At 40.7% G+C, this 15,372-nt stretch overlaps 2 protein-coding genes across 8 annotated transcripts in view; both read right to left on the bottom strand.

Annotated features, from left to right (window-relative positions):
• Window positions 1–9,664, bottom strand: part of LOC308068092 (phospholipid-transporting ATPase VB-like) — a 31,071-nt gene extending 21,407 nt beyond the window's left edge. For all 7 annotated transcript variants that reach the window (XM_080398088.1, XM_080398089.1, XM_080398092.1 and 4 more), the window contains exons 1-4: window positions 2,941–9,664; window positions 1,810–2,395; window positions 1,173–1,279; window positions 304–430 (exon numbers count right to left, since the gene is read on the bottom strand). In XM_080398088.1, coding sequence (XP_080254214.1) covers window positions 304–430; window positions 1,173–1,279; window positions 1,810–2,395; window positions 2,941–3,156 — 1,036 coding nt within the window. In that variant the 5' untranslated portion in view covers window positions 3,157–9,664. The remainder of the gene's footprint in view (window positions 1–303; window positions 431–1,172; window positions 1,280–1,809; window positions 2,396–2,940) is intronic.
• A 394-nt stretch (window positions 9,665–10,058) lies between these two features.
• Window positions 10,059–15,372, bottom strand: part of LOC308069058 (phospholipid-transporting ATPase VB-like) — a 28,012-nt gene continuing 22,698 nt past the window's right edge. Inside the window, exons 6-8 of the mRNA XM_080400775.1 lie at window positions 12,872–12,999; window positions 11,486–11,738; window positions 10,059–10,593 (exon numbers count right to left, since the gene is read on the bottom strand). Coding sequence (XP_080256901.1) covers window positions 10,334–10,593; window positions 11,486–11,738; window positions 12,872–12,999 — 641 coding nt within the window. The 3' untranslated portion in view covers window positions 10,059–10,333. The remainder of the gene's footprint in view (window positions 10,594–11,485; window positions 11,739–12,871; window positions 13,000–15,372) is intronic.

The raw sequence follows: 15,372 nt of genomic DNA, 5'->3' as shown, positions 1-15,372 counted from the left end.
GTACACATTCTTTGCTCCGACCACATGACAGTTTCAGCACACTTTTTTAAAAGTTACTTTTTACTTTTTTACTTTTTTTTTTTTTTTTTTTACTTTTACTTTTTTAAAGTTACTGCTATTCAAAATGCATGAGAACTTGCTTAAACACTGTCATTGGACTGTATACCCTAGCCCTGAGATTTCCAAACCTCAAAGGAAGACTTTTGATATAAATTAGTATAAGCTGTTGTCTGTCTGATTGCCAAGAATATCACAGGAGAGCAAGTGATACTTCATGCAATGACAATTCTTATTTTTAGCTACCCAGCAAGGTGAGTTTGGTCTCCAGATGCTGCGTTGTCTCCATTAACAGCTCATCTCTGTTGTCAATTGCAGCTTCTGCCTCCCGACGAAAATTGGCCCATTTTTGAAACTCATCTTCATTCAAGACCTGCATAACACAATTTAAACAGAGCTCATTTTTAAATTTAAATAAGAGAAGAATCCTAACATTCTGGATCACAGAGACTTAACTCCTATCCAGGCTAGTAAAGTAGTGTGTCATTTTAAAGTAACACAAACTTTTCCAAGAGAAGACTGCAACAAATAGTAATAATGAGAAAAATAGACGTGCCTTCCTGTTTGTATAGATGGCCTGTAGCTGAGACTTAAAACCACGACCTAGAGAAACTCTTGACCACACAGCCCTTAGCTGGGACTCTGACTTCAAACACGCCATTCCTGAAGGTTGCTCTGCATTTCTCCAGAGCTTCAATATGATCTATTTGTTGCCCATAGACAACTTCTGTATTAAAGTCTCAGGCTAAGATGTACTAACCCAGGCTGAGGACAAGATTTTTGAAAGCTGAATGCCAAGCAAAACCGAAGAAGGTTGGCTCCTCTGTGTTTTTTTTTTATTTCTTGCATGGAATCACTCTAGAGAAGGTCAGCTAGAGTTACCATAAGAGAAACAGAAATGAATGTTTTGAGGCTGAACAAAAATCCATCATCTGCTTGCACTGAGGAAAAGGGGAAAAGAGACTGCAGAGCAATCAAATAGAGGGACAAAAAGATGCGCTGTGTCTGGCTTGTTCTCTGAGGCAGAAAGAATTATAACCATTACATGTTTCTAATAAATCTACTGACATGTACAGAGCACAGCTGTAAACAATATTAGGCTAATGCCCTCCTACCTTCTTAGCTATGCACAGAGTTCTTAGGCCATCTCTGGCATAGCAGTCCAGATGCTTCTGTGTTTTTTCTTTTATTCTTTTCATTCTCTTCTCTGCATAAATGTCATCTGTGAAATACAGGGAAAAGATTCTGTATTTTAAGCACAGATCATTGCAGACCTAATGGTCTAAGGTTAAAAAAAGAGTGGGCATTAGATAAAACTGGATTCCTGTATAATAAAAATTCCTTTAAAAGTTCAAAGGCTGTGCATAAACTGAAAGCTTGTTAAAAGTCCTTGTTTCCTTTAAGTTAACATTACTTGGGTTTTTTTGTTTGTTTGTTTGTTAAAGTTATAGTACTCTTGCTGACAAGCTGAAATACTGTGGTCCAGCCTTTATGACAGTATTATTGCAGGGTACACAATCCACATGGATTAGTGCTGTCAGTGAATTTTAATAAGCCCATTCCGTATTCTAAACACTACCCAGGTTAAATAAATACCTTAGTTCCGATCTGCAAGGGTAACACTAGAGAAAACTCACTCTCCTTTTTATACTTCTAATGCCTAGATATGCTATTTCGTGCAGAAAAGACCACCGCAAACTTCTTGCGCTTCTTTGCAGGAGACATATCAGAAATAGCTCAATGACTAACTACCTTTGGCAGAGTCTTCCAGCAAGTCCATTATAACAGAGTCAGCTCCTTTTGTGTAGACAACAATCTCCTTGGTTAGAGGGTGTCTCACCACTACAGACATCCTTTTCCTCACTGAATCAAATCCCAAAGTGTAGAGAATATCGAAAGTCAGGAGCGTGCCTTGTGGCAATCGTACGGTCACCTGTTCGGGAGTTCGGGACACTAAAGTAAAACTATATGCCTGGGCAGCGTAGACAAGCGCTGCCTCGTCTGGGCTCTCAGCCTCATAACAAAAGTCTGTCGGCAAAGAACTGCTAGTCATAGATTGAAAAACCTCATCCAAGGAAGCGCTCCCAGTATCTGTGCTGCCTTTGCCCTGTAGCTCGCTGCCTCTGCCGCTGGCACAGCAGTTGTCGTCATTGTCACAGCAACCCAAGGCAGCCAGATGCTCCTCAGCGTTCTTCGCACTGAAGCTAGTGCCTAGGTCTGAACTAGACTGAGATGATGAAAAAGACTGACTAAGGCTTGCCAATTTTAGCCGTTGAAATATCTGATGAATCTTCTCCAGGGTGATTCCCGACTGTTTTATTGGTGGTGGGATTGTGACCTGGAAATATGAGAAAACCTATGGTTAAAAATAAATAAATGTGAGCTACTAGCTACTTTTCAAAATTTCAGTGTGTTTTTCTGTATCTAAATGAATATAACTAGAAAAGCAACTTTTTATTTTTCCCTATTTGACTGTGGTAGGGGAATTCAGTAGAGGAGTCATAGGTAAGTTGGCACCCAAATTTGATGCTGATTTGTATCTCTACCTCTGAACCAGAGATGGAAACAAGCCCCTTGTAGTTCCATCAATGGCCTGGGAGGTCAGAGAAAACACAGTTTGTTCAACATATTTCTTAGAGTATATATAAACTCGAAAAGAAAAAAATGTAAATACTGTGGTAGCCATAGCTATTCTCAGAATAGCTTAGAATATCCTTAAAAAGGATATACACAGACAGGAAAACAGCAGATATTGCACAAAAGGTAAAAGAGCTAGAGGAGAACTCCCAAACAAACTATTTTTCACCATTTCAGGTTTCATCAAACGCTGCTCTATGTTGCTAAGTGGAAGCATAATCAGTTTTCCTCATAGACTTAGATTACCCTTTGTCTTGGCTCGGTAGCTGTGGAGACCAGGACCGTGTTGCAGATGGCAAGGGCGAGAAAAAAGTCAGTAAAGGACGTGGAAGTCTTCATATGTATAAACGGAGAAAGGTTTTCAGTCTGGAGTGCAGCTTCTCTCACTCGTCTTAGCAGCCTGCTATCGGGAGTCACATCCTTTTCCTGGAAAAGAAATGACTTAATGAGCATTATTCCCATTTACCCTTGTCCTCAAGGAAGAACTCTCAACTTGTTAGCAACTTCTTGCCTTTTGCTGAATTTACACCTAGAATTATGTAAGGTAAAAACCTTTTGTACTTAAAATCGAGGGAAAAAAGATAAATTTCTAAAAGCTGCCTGCCTAGATAATTAGAAAGAGATGCATCTTGAAACAGAAGATGATTTCAGAATTATATTTCTTTGGAGATCTACCAGAAATCAAGAATAATCTATACTGTGTCCCCCAACTTTGAAACTGCTGACTACTGAATCAAAGGGCATTTTAGATGGAACTGGACTTGGGCTCTCCCATTTCAGTGTGGGAGCTGATGGTTATTTCAACAGAGAATGTGTTGTACTTAAGGCTTAGTTACAGCAGTATCATGGTTTTTTTCCCCGAGTCATTCTGCTCTGCACTCAGAAAGAGAAGCTGTCTCAAACTATTCTTCCTCAGTTTTTACAATAAATAAATAAATACATACATACCTCATTTGTTCCTGAAATGTTATTGTAATTTTACTACCACACTCTTTCTAATCAAACCTAAATTTGCAAGCCAAACTACTTAACGATGTCACTTACCTACAATTTAATTTGATGTAGGGCTATGGGAGTATTACTTTTAATGGAAATTTCATGTTAGGAAAGCCTGGTTTGGATTTAATTCAGGGCGATATTTAATAAGAACTCTCAAATGTAAAAGACACCTTCCTGTGAGCCAACACATTTCAATACCTTCTTTATGGCACTGCAAGAGTGATTTAGCTGCTTTCTAGTTCATCTCAGCTATTGCCCTCTCCTCCTCCAATCTGGCACAGTTCTCCTAAGTTCCCTAAATACGCAGCAGAAGTCAAGCATCCACCTTCATGGCTCTGTTGTGCTGAGCTGAATATGTTGCATTGTAACTCCTGCTTGCTAAAGTGAATAGCAGTACTTAAATCATCCTCATAATTGCAAATAAATCTACTGCTCATTTTTCAGCAGTCCGAAGACAGAACAAGGTTTTGCAGTTTCTCTGCTGTGGAGGCTCTGGCTTCTCTGGTTCAGCCTTTTCATGCCTTTTTATTTCACATATGGGGAAATGTTTGAAGTATAGGTGCAGTCCTCTCTTTAGCAAACTGATACATACTGAGAATAAGCTGGATTTTCTGCTTATCTTCTCAGGTCTCTTAAACTCAGAGGCTGAAAAGTTAAAGCTGTCCTTTAGAAATGCTTTCACAATATTGCACTGCAGCAGACAGTTCCTGTGGGTACCGGTGTCTGCTGCCAGTACTGTGCTTTGTATGTGTAACAATCCCAAACAGCTCAACTGGACAGTTCTGACGAGGAACACATGTGCACACACAGTTGTCAAAACAGTTATGTTGGGAATTATGATAAAGCCAAAACATGAAAGATTAGACACTCACCATTTGCCCAACTATTGATATAATTCCCTCATGCACCGGCACAATTAGAATGAATCCCATGAACCACAAATTATTACACACGGATCTCAGCCTCTCCTATCCATCATCATCCCACCCAATTTCTTTCCATAGAATAAGAAAATTGTTTAAGTTGGAAAAGACCTTTAAGATCATCTGACACTAGTTCATGACAAAAATGACAATGCACTAATGGATATTCCACTGCAGCAGAAACTTTCTGGACTCAAAAGTTTCCTCTGAAAAAACAGAAAATTGTCAGGTCAATTGTGGCCTCAGAGACAAGTTTTAAAAACAAAAGAATAAAAAACCCGATATTTATCAGAAAAGTTTTTTCTCACTTTTTCTCGTTTTATGGAATTTCAGGAGATCAAAAAACTTCCGAGAAACAAGTCTGCTCATTGAGCAACCTGAACATATACAAAACCAAAACAAACAAAAAGAAAATCAAACAGCACTAATGATGATGATCAGTTAAATTTACCACCTTTTCAATGTTAGCAATGTTGTTAGTGAAAATGCTGATGTTATAAAATGGTTAGTGTCATTCAGTTTTTAAGATTTCTTCATTAATTTGATAGCATTTCTTCTTGATGGCACTAAAACCTAATGACAGTAGGATAACTGAAATCTTCACAAAATTATAATAGAAAAGTGCTATTGGAATTATTAAATCCAGAAGGAAATGTGCTGTCATGATAAGAACTCTTAAAGGTAGACAAAGTAAATGTTAATTCTCTATCTTGTTCCAAATTTGCTTATCATATTTTTCATACTCATTTTGATTTCCCTTAAGTCCTTCTGTCAACCATAGCTCTGTTTTTTTATAATACATGATTTTATTTTTCCCTCTGAGAAGCTGCAGCAGCCATAAGGAAGCAGAATAATAAAGTATACTGGCATTGGCTCCTTCTGAGTTAGACAAAGAAACCAGTGAGTTGGCCAATGACACCTTTGAGGTTCTAAAATGAGATGGTGTCCTCTAGCTGGGCTAAGGCTGTCTCGCTGGAGAGCGAGACAGGCAGGATGAAAATCAGTTTCTGTTTCCACAGAAGCTGTGACAGAACAGGTAACTCCATTCTTTTTCCAGTTGCATTAGATACTTTAGATATGGACATGTCCATGACCAGTGGATATTTTCTACCTGGACTTCAGTATGGGCTTTGAAAGCGTCCCGATAAGACCCTCATAACCAAGCTGTTGATGTTCGGGCTGGGTAAGCAGGCAGTGAGGTGGACTGAAAACTGGCTGAATGGCCAGACCCAGGGTGGGGGTGATCAGCAGCACAAAGTCTAGTTGGAGGCCAGTGACAAGTGGTGTAACCCAAGTATCAGTACTGGGTCCAGTCCTGTTTAACATTAGAGGAGTGCCTGACACATCAGAGGGTTGGCGCTGTCCAGAGGGACCTCAACAAGCTGGAGAAATGGGCTGACAGAAACCTTATGAAGTTCGACAAGGAGAAGTACAAAGTCCTGCACCAGGGGAAGAATAACTCCAAACACCGATACATGCTGAGGACTCCCCAGCTTGAAAGCAGCTTGGTAGAAATGGACCTGGGGGTCCTGGTGGACACTGAGTTGAACATGAGCCAGCAGTGTGCCCTTGCAGCTGAGGGCTAATGGTATCCTTGGGCTGCATTAGACAAAGCATTGCCAGCAGGTCAAGGGAGGTGAACCTACCCCTCTACTCAGCACTGGTGAGACCACACCTGCAGTACTGCACCCAGTTCTGGTCTTCCCGGTACCAAAGGAGGAGTCCAAAAAAGGGTCACAAATATGATCAAGGTACTGGAGCATCTCTCATATGAGGGAAGGCTGAGGGCGCGACAACTGTTCAGCTCAGAGAAGAGAAGCTTGAAGGAGAATGTCATAAATTTATATAAGTACCTGAAGGGACATGCTAAAAGGATGGACCAGGCTCTTTCAGTGGTGCCCAGTGACAGGACAAGAGACAACAGGCACAAACTGAAACACAGGAAGTTCCATCTGAACATCAGGAAACTCTTACTGCGAGAGTGGCCGAGCACTGGCCCAGGTTGCCCAGAGAGGCTATGAAGCTTCCACCCTTGGAGATATTAAAAAATCATCTGAATGTGATCCTGGGCAACTGGCTGCAGTTGAGCAGGGGGGTTGGACCAGGTGACCTCTGGAGGTCCCTTTCCCTCTCAACCTTTCTGTAATTCTGGGATGTCTGTCTACCTCCAGATTTCTCATAAATATTTATGAAATGAATACATCAGTCACTGTGTTTCTCTTTCTCAGACACCCTAGGAGATTTCTGAAGCAAAGACTACACCATTCTCCTTTCCTTTCCATTCCACATAAACCCTAAGGTGTACACAGACATTGCACGTTTTTATGGTATCAATATAAGCACTTATAGACTTGGCAGCAATTCTCAACTGTAAGTTTTCAGAATAGCTTGAATTTGTGGTCAGACAGATCTGTTCAGCTCAGTCTCTAATTTTGCAAGTGTAACTGTTAACAGGTAGATCTCTGTCGCTTTGTGTTTATGCTTAGTAAGAGCAGCAATAAGTGTGGTTGCTGACAATAAGCTAGGAATTTGCTTTTCAGTTGTTTAAGACTTTGTCAAGTTCCTTCCCATTGGATGGACCTTGCCATTGCTTTTTTTGAAGCTGCAAGTGGACATAGGATGCATCATTTCTGATGAAGTGCATAAATTGTATGTAAGGAGGCTCCACAAACTGCCATGGACCGTGAAGACTATAGACAAAAACACTGGAAAGAGCAAAACCACAGGAGTCGGGCTCTGCGTCATACCCGTTTTACTTCAGAAAAGGAAAGGAATAAATGTAGTTATTCTTCTAGGATCTGCAGGCTCCGGTTTAATTAACTTTATCAAATGCCATGAAAACCCCATCATCCTCATCTCTATCTCAGAGACACACTGAAATGAACATGTTAATTGATAAGAGCTTCTTGGATTTCAGCAAAACATCAAAACTTGTCAAGCAGAGAACACTCTCCCTAACAGGCGGGTTGAAATACATTCTATAGCTGCAGAGCTTCCTAATTGCAGATCTGCTCAGAATACTGAGACAAAGTTCAAACATGCTGATTCACAGGCACAATCAGTTACCACTGTAGAAATGCACTTAAAATACCATATGCAACCTGCTTATCATGGATTCCTGCAAGGCTGAGCGAGAGCAAGTAAATTTTGTGATCACTGCATAGATAATTTCCCTTTAAAAGCTATTCACATATAAATTTGACATTTGTAAATGGTTATCTTTTGTTTGGCACAGTTACTTTCCAATTAAACTCTACATTTTGTAGGATACTATTATGTTAACCCCTTACTTTAAAATGCTTTTCTTGGCAACAGTTCCGACATGCAGGTGCTCATAGCAGATGCTGTGCTAACCCTTACCCAAAAACCACCGTGTCTTCTCAGCAGTGCAAAGTTCTTCAATTTTACTGTTACCTCAGGCTACCAGTTTTCACAAATAGTTTTCATGCGGCTGGCACATCAACCCTTGGAAAAGTGACTCTTACTAAGAAAAAAGCCAATAACAACAAATTGTACAATGCCAGCTACTGGCCTTTGGACTTTACATTGTTTATTACATAAAGGAGGTTGGTTTTTTTCTTCCTCTTGCATTTTGTTGATCTGAAGAAGTTTAGTCTCACAATTTTGTGGAGAATACTGTGCTCAACAATTATTGCCTGCCACTGAATACCTCAATGCTTCTATTTTAGCACAGCCATTCATCGAGAAGTGCTCTGCAAGTCTTAAACTAATTAAGTTAGATAGCAGTCATTGCGTCTTTGCTCACACATTGTTCAAAGATAGATTTTTCTTAAGGAACTTTGACTATTGAGATACATTCAGGCCCATGATACTATCTGCATGACTGGAATACTCAAGATGCTCCAGATTTGTAGCAAAGTACAAATGCATCCGAAGTGATGGAAGTTCCCAGGGGCAGGAGCCATAGAGACACAGAAAGTTTTATTAATAGGGAATTGGCTTAGCTGGTAAAGATACTACTATGCATCATTTGAAGGATATCAACATACCAGACAGGCTCTGGGCAATATCTAGGTGTCTCCATTTTTACTACATCTTCATATTTGTCATACAGGTTAAACAACTTATCCAGATAGAGTGATACCTATTAGCAGCTAAGGCAGCTTAATTTTCCTCTACAAAGGAGATGTTTGATACTGGTTCCTCAGATGTTGCTTTTACGGTGGGGGAAAAAACCTCACAAACATGGCAGTTTATTTATAGAAGAAAATGAAGAGGCCTGGCAGTAAAAAACATAACTGGGGAAATGTACTGGCAAGAAATTCCTTTTCCACACTTCAAAAGTCACGACCCGTAAGAGGTTCTTAAAATTCATGACCCATGGGTTCTCAAGAACCCACGGAGAGGTTCTCAACATCCCATGAGGTCTGGGCTGGAAAATACTAGGATAACAACTGACCAAACCCACATATTCCAAGAGCAGAAGCAGTACTGACAGATACCAACTACGTGACAGAGGAACTGAATGAAGCAAGTAGGGCCTTATAACAAACTTAAATTTACATCCTCCAAAAAAATGTGAGCAAGTCAAAAATTGTGCCAAGAAGAACAACTGCAGAAAATAAAGTTCAGAGAACTCTGTATTTATTTTATATATATATATATATATATATTTAAATCAAGATTTGGTAAGGTTTTCCAGGCATTTAATTTCAATCAGAATTCTAATTTTGAAAATGTTCAACTTATCCTAGAGTCCATAAAAGCCTTGTCTGAAATACCTCTTGAAAAACTTTCAAGAAAAGAACAGTCTGACTTCAATTAGGTTATGTCAGGTTTTGGGAAGTTTCAGTTCTAAAATTCAGCAGTCTAAGATTTTCCTTGAACTGCAAAGAAGTGAACATGTACCTCCAAGTCAGCACTCCAGGTGATGCAGAGGCCACCCAGCTACTGAAGGAAGACAAAGTTCTTCAGCATCTTGCAGGATTTAACACCTTAACCTGATAAGCCCTTTTAGCTTAATTTCTATTATCTCCGTGAGAAGTCCTGCTTCCCCCCCACCTTGAAAAATGCAATATTTGTCTTTTGACACACTAACAAACTCTGAGAGCTGCTCCAGAGAGTGCAGCTTGGCCATTTTGCATGCACAGCACAGAGGTGGCTCAGACTTGTTTAACAGAGGATACGCTGCAGCGCTAGTAGCAGGAGTAGGCTGTAGCTTTCTGAGCTGTGTTCAAACTCAGACTTCAAGCCCATATACCCTCCTCCTGACCATTACCTCCCAGGAAGACCTGTGCCCCCCGTTCCTGCAGAGCCAGGCCCCACGCTCGGGTCCCTGGCCCCTCTTGCACATCCCCATGCAGGGATCCCCACCTTATTTTCCCTAGCGGTTCAGTGTGCCAGAACAGTAACAAAAAGCACATTCCTCACTGTGCCAAAAGCACCTCTTGCTGTTCTAATCACAGCCTCAATGCTTGGACCCCAAATTCAAAATTGCCTTTTCCTCCTATCAAGCAACCATCACAAAAACTCACTGTTGTGCCACCCCTCCCCCCCCCCTTCTGCTGCCGTCTGACACGAGGTGCCAGGTCCCCAAACCCTCCCCAGCAGCCCCCGAATGCAGCCCACACCCAAGCAAGGACCCCAGTGCTCCATCTCCCCCTTCTCTCTCTCAGCTTCACCAGGGCTTGGATTTCTCCTGTCCACCTCTTGCCTTCCCATCACAAAATAAAACAGAAAGAAGAACTTAAAATGTGCTAGCTCAGCCTGTTCGTACTCACAATGGTGCTGCTGAATGCCACTTGGGACTGGTTGCTGTCGCGACGGCCGAAAGATCTGTTCCTTGTATGCCCCTGAAAATGAGCCCTGGCACTCTGGCACCTCCTTAAAGGTCTCATGGTCCTCTGCTTGTAGGTGGCTGATGTCTCAATATTCATGGGAGGAAGAGTGAAGTGTTGAAGTTTTGCAAAGTCCTCATCATCTAAATCCAATTCTTTGTGGGTTTCCAGGCGCCTGGCTGTGAAAGGAGAACATGGAACCTTACCTCTTAGTCTGGTTTTTGCATTGCACAGGAGGAATTCCTTGGTGATTAAAAAATGGAAACAAACCAAAGCCAAAACATCTCAAAAGCCACCACCAGAAAAACTTCACTATTCGCTTCAGTTTCTGGCAACTCCAACTCTCCAATGTTTATTATTGCAAGAAAACAAAAACGTGTTTTCAAAGCAATCAGTCACTTTTATGGACTTCTGCTAATGGCTGGTCTCTTTAGCTGCATTTTGCAGTTGACTGGAACAAGGGAGTGAAATATGGTAATTCACAAATTTGCTAATGCTTTCTGTCACACAGCACAAACATCTTTTTGGAAGCTGCTTGGCAGCTTAATGAAATCCTTTGCACTATGTGGAGAGAGAAAGTAGCGACCAAGAATGGGCCTGACTCAGCCCACCAGGTTCGGAGCACCCCGTGCTGAGAGACTGCAGCTCGGGTCAGCTCACAGAAACCTGTAGCTCTACCTTTCATATCACACAGAAGACTATGGTAATTACTTTTGGACCCACTGTGTTTAATTACTATCTAAACTCAGTCTGTGATCTTATAAATGGTTGGCTGGCATTCATTTAGAAATAAAAGAGAAAATGTTCTCTGCACGCTTCAGTGGGTATTGAACGCAGGGCAAAGCCTGAGATACCTGCAGAGGGAACTGGAAAACCTTTCCCATCTGACTTCTGAATCATTTGAAACACCTTCACTTTTCTGAATCTCTGGAACAGGAGTCCCCCACAAAGTGGAGATAAACCCACAAAGCTCTGCATTCAGTCAGAGGGCTCGGTAGATTTAAACAGTAATATTTAAATTAACATCTAATTGCTCAGAGAGAAAAGCAAGTATAGAAAAGGGTCTCTCACCATTTTCTTGATGGGAAAACTCAATTCCATCAACAGTACAGCGCCGGAATACCATTTTGTTTTCTGTTAGCGTCCCAGTTTTGTCTGAGAAGATATACTGGATTTGTCCGAGATCTTCAGTAATATTTAGGGCACGGCACTGTATGGGCAAATCTGCCACTTCATCATACAGGTCAATGTCGTTGTGAATTAAGAAGACTTGGCCCAACTTGACTAACTCAATGGACACATAAAGAGAAATGGGGATTAAAACCTGAAAGAGAGTTTAAATTCTCATTGAGGAGTGAAACAAGCCTTAATGCCTTCTGTTAGCAACGTCCTAGCACAGGTATCCTAACTATCTTCAGAGAAACGGTCCTTCCTAGAGACATATTGCAGGATTGAATAATAATGGTTCAAGAGAGAAAAAAAAAAATCCTGCACACAACGGCAGAGGATAAACAGAGACAACAAGTGACAAATTTAATACAGAATCCCTGGAATATGAAATGCAAAGATGGGTCTTTCAGAGGATGCTCATACAAGGCATATTTTCTGAACTAAGAAGCATGCTTGCTCTTACCCTTCTGAAACTGAAAGATTGCACTAGCACAGACTAACTCTTGATGTAAAAAAGTTTCACAATCAATTACTTTGCACGCAACTCTTCCCACCCGCTAGCTTCCCTGCCCTGAAATAATAATGAATTCTTAAGATGCACAAATATTCTGTTTCAGTAATGAAGAATAATCCCCCAAGGAATCTCTGAGCAGCTCTGAAAGTTATCTTTATGTTTCATTCATATTAAAGAAATTCTGTCCACTTAAATCTCAGCAGTTACATCAAGAAATCTGAAAAGTGATTTTTTTCCCCTCATCCCATAAAATATTCTCTCCCCATTAGGCTTAATCAGACGCAGATATACAAGCATCCTACTTCTTATTTAGCTTCTTTCCTAAACCAGCTGAACCACACCTAGTTATTATTCCCCACTGGCAAATATGACAATTTCTGTTTCACTGTTTTTCTGGGATGTTAAGAGGCATTCTTATTTTGGAATTCTGGACATAGGCAGGGAAAAAAAAAGCTGACATTTGGATATAAACATCCTCTTTGTTGCATATGCTAGAGATTCTGGAGTTATTTAAAGATACATGTCCTTCCTATCTATATCCTTGTGGGGTTTCAACAGCACGAAAGAAAAATCTGCAGTTAGAAAGGGGTAAAAAAAAAAAGAGAAGATACATTATTTCATACTTGGATGATTTGACACACTCCTAACAATATTTTCAAACAGGATTAAGAAGGTACTGCACAGCTATTAGTTGATATTAATTGTCCATTAACGATTATACTCAGTTTTGAAGAGCTTCTTCCTTGGAGGTAATAGAGGCTTTTGTCTTTTACCTGCAACAGGATTATCATTGTCAAGAACATGTAGAAACCACCAAGAACGGGAGACAGAAAATTGCCATTCTCATCTGGGACATCATAAGGCGGATGCTCTGAAAAGTTTCCAGTCCAAATGCCATGCCCTGTAGGAATGATATATGATATTGAAATACGTTGAGCAGTAAGGTGATCGACAAAGCTTCTGAAATTTGCAGATATGGATTGCTACAATAATTAAAAAGCAAGAACATTTCCAAAGCAACAGTCCTCAAGCAATGCTGTAAAACTATTGAAGATTGCAAAGTATATGCAGAGCTCTGTAGCACATGCATGTAATTGATATGCTATTAAAAACCAAGTGGTCATGGATATTTTTATTCACCTCCCCTTCAGCAGGTGTCCCCCAGGGCTCTGGGGTCTGCATAGACCTTTCCTCTTTCCATGTCTTGCTGCTGGAGGACTCCATCTTTATGACCTGTCTTTAAAAATCCTCAGTGATGAAGACTCCCTTTCCTCTTTCTATTAGAGAAAAACCTTATAACTTTTATATAGACAAACTGAAATCTTTCTTATCCTTCCTGACGATTCCTGATTTCAATCTGTCTTTGTTAGGGTTGACGAACCCCCTATAATTCAGCCTGGGCAGCTCATTTTTACAATCCCTTCAATTAAGTCATACCCCCAAACTGCTTTTTCCCCCGTGTCTTATGTATCTGTAGATATCATTGCACTGCTACAATAAAGCCTCAGGACTTAACAACATCCCATCACGATTACTTTACCACCTTTCATACAGCCCTTACTGAAACAAACTCTGCTCAAGGATGTTACTAGATTTACAGCATCAGAAACTTCACGCACAGCTAGGACAAACCGCTCAGCTGCCCTCACAGCATCATCGCTCCAGATGCAAAACCTTCTCTTATTCCACTCTGTGTGTCCAGCTCTGATAAAACTTCTATTAGCATCAGTTAAGCAAGCAGTTGTTTTGCAACACCAGCCTACTAAAATACTGCCAAAGGAATTCAAATTATTTCAGCAATATCTTCTGGCTGCTAGAGACCACAATCACATCTGAGCAAGGACATCTATGCTCCACAAGCCACTTCTTACTCCTGTTTTTCACTGGGTGCAAGAAAAATCCTGATAACAAATCCAGCAGTGATATTTCTTCCTAGAACTCTACATTCAGGCAAGGTTGCAAGGCAAAAAGTGGTAGCTCATGGTAGAGCTACAGGACACTTTGAGCTAATAGGCTAGTTACTGGTTTATGTTTCACTTAAGACAACGAACATTTTATATTTTTTAAACCTGATCAGATAAACTGTTTTTTAAGTGCTGATTTTTTTCATTTGAGACCACTTTAAACCTTAAATTAAAGGACTTTATTACTCAAGGGTCCCTACACACCAGACAAAGACAAGTCTCTAAATCTACATGACAGCAGCCAGGGAACAATGAAAATAAAGTCCCTCTCTCCATCACACAGAGCTCAGCTGTCAAGCTGAAATCCTGTTTCTATGCCAAAAAAAGCCCACTGCAACATGAAGCAGTAAAATTAAAAAAGCAATCAAGTCCGTTCAACTGTTCATCTTTTCTGGATGAACCTGATTTCTAATGGTATTGCACTGATGGCTGTCTGGTGTTTCACAACGTATGCCTCCAGAGCGGGTTCAGGAAAACTTGACAGGGCCACAGGGTTTGACTTTGTCACTACAAAACTAAATCAGAGCAGTAGCACTAAGCAAGTTATTACCAATATGGAACAGATTAAAAAGAAAAGGGGCTTTGAACACAAAGCGCTTATGGGAGCCTCTGTTATCTCTTTAAAGCCTTGACCCGTTCAAAAGTCAGCAGGCTTAAAATTTGGCCCTTTCCTCAGGATTATGAGATCCTATTAATCCTGACCTTCCTGGGACAGATTGCAATCAGAGCTGGAAGGCAAGCAGGTGCCTACATGCAGTGAAGATGATGTTTTTGAGATTAGCAATCGATCCGCTAACCCCAGTTAACTATATTCAAGTGTGCTTCCTCGCAAGGATCCCAGAAAAATGCAGGCTATTCCTACCTAAACAATTAATCCATCTCACAGCCTGCTGTAAAGGGGCTTTTCAGAAGGAAGATAGCTGTGGAGGCTGTAAACTGGATGAATTAGCCATGTGGAGCTAATGGGTTGTAGATTGGCTAGCTCTGAACGTATACTCCTGAACATATTAGGGGAAGGTGTTACGGAAATGAAGGTAAAGCTTCATCATTTTACCTTTGTTGTTAGACACAAGGAGCAAACATCTACTCAGGAAGCAGACTTCTGTTGGCAAGTACCAATCCCTATGATGCATTAACCCTATGGCTTTCACTTGCTTGCTTTACACATATTTTACGACAGTGGAGATGGATCTTATCTGAAATATTTATGGCCATGGATGAGTTTTCTTCCAACTGAATTGCTCAGATTTGCCATTTTAACTTGTCTATTGGAAAGGCTGAGGAGCCTAAAGACCCCAAGAGCATTCAGC

Source organism: Falco punctatus, assembly GCF_963210335.1.
Source record: "Falco punctatus genome assembly, chromosome: 8".
Classification (NCBI taxonomy): Eukaryota; Metazoa; Chordata; class Aves; order Falconiformes; family Falconidae; genus Falco; species Falco punctatus.
Note: the sequence above shows the minus strand (reverse complement) of the source record. Positions and strands in the feature narration are given on the sequence as shown.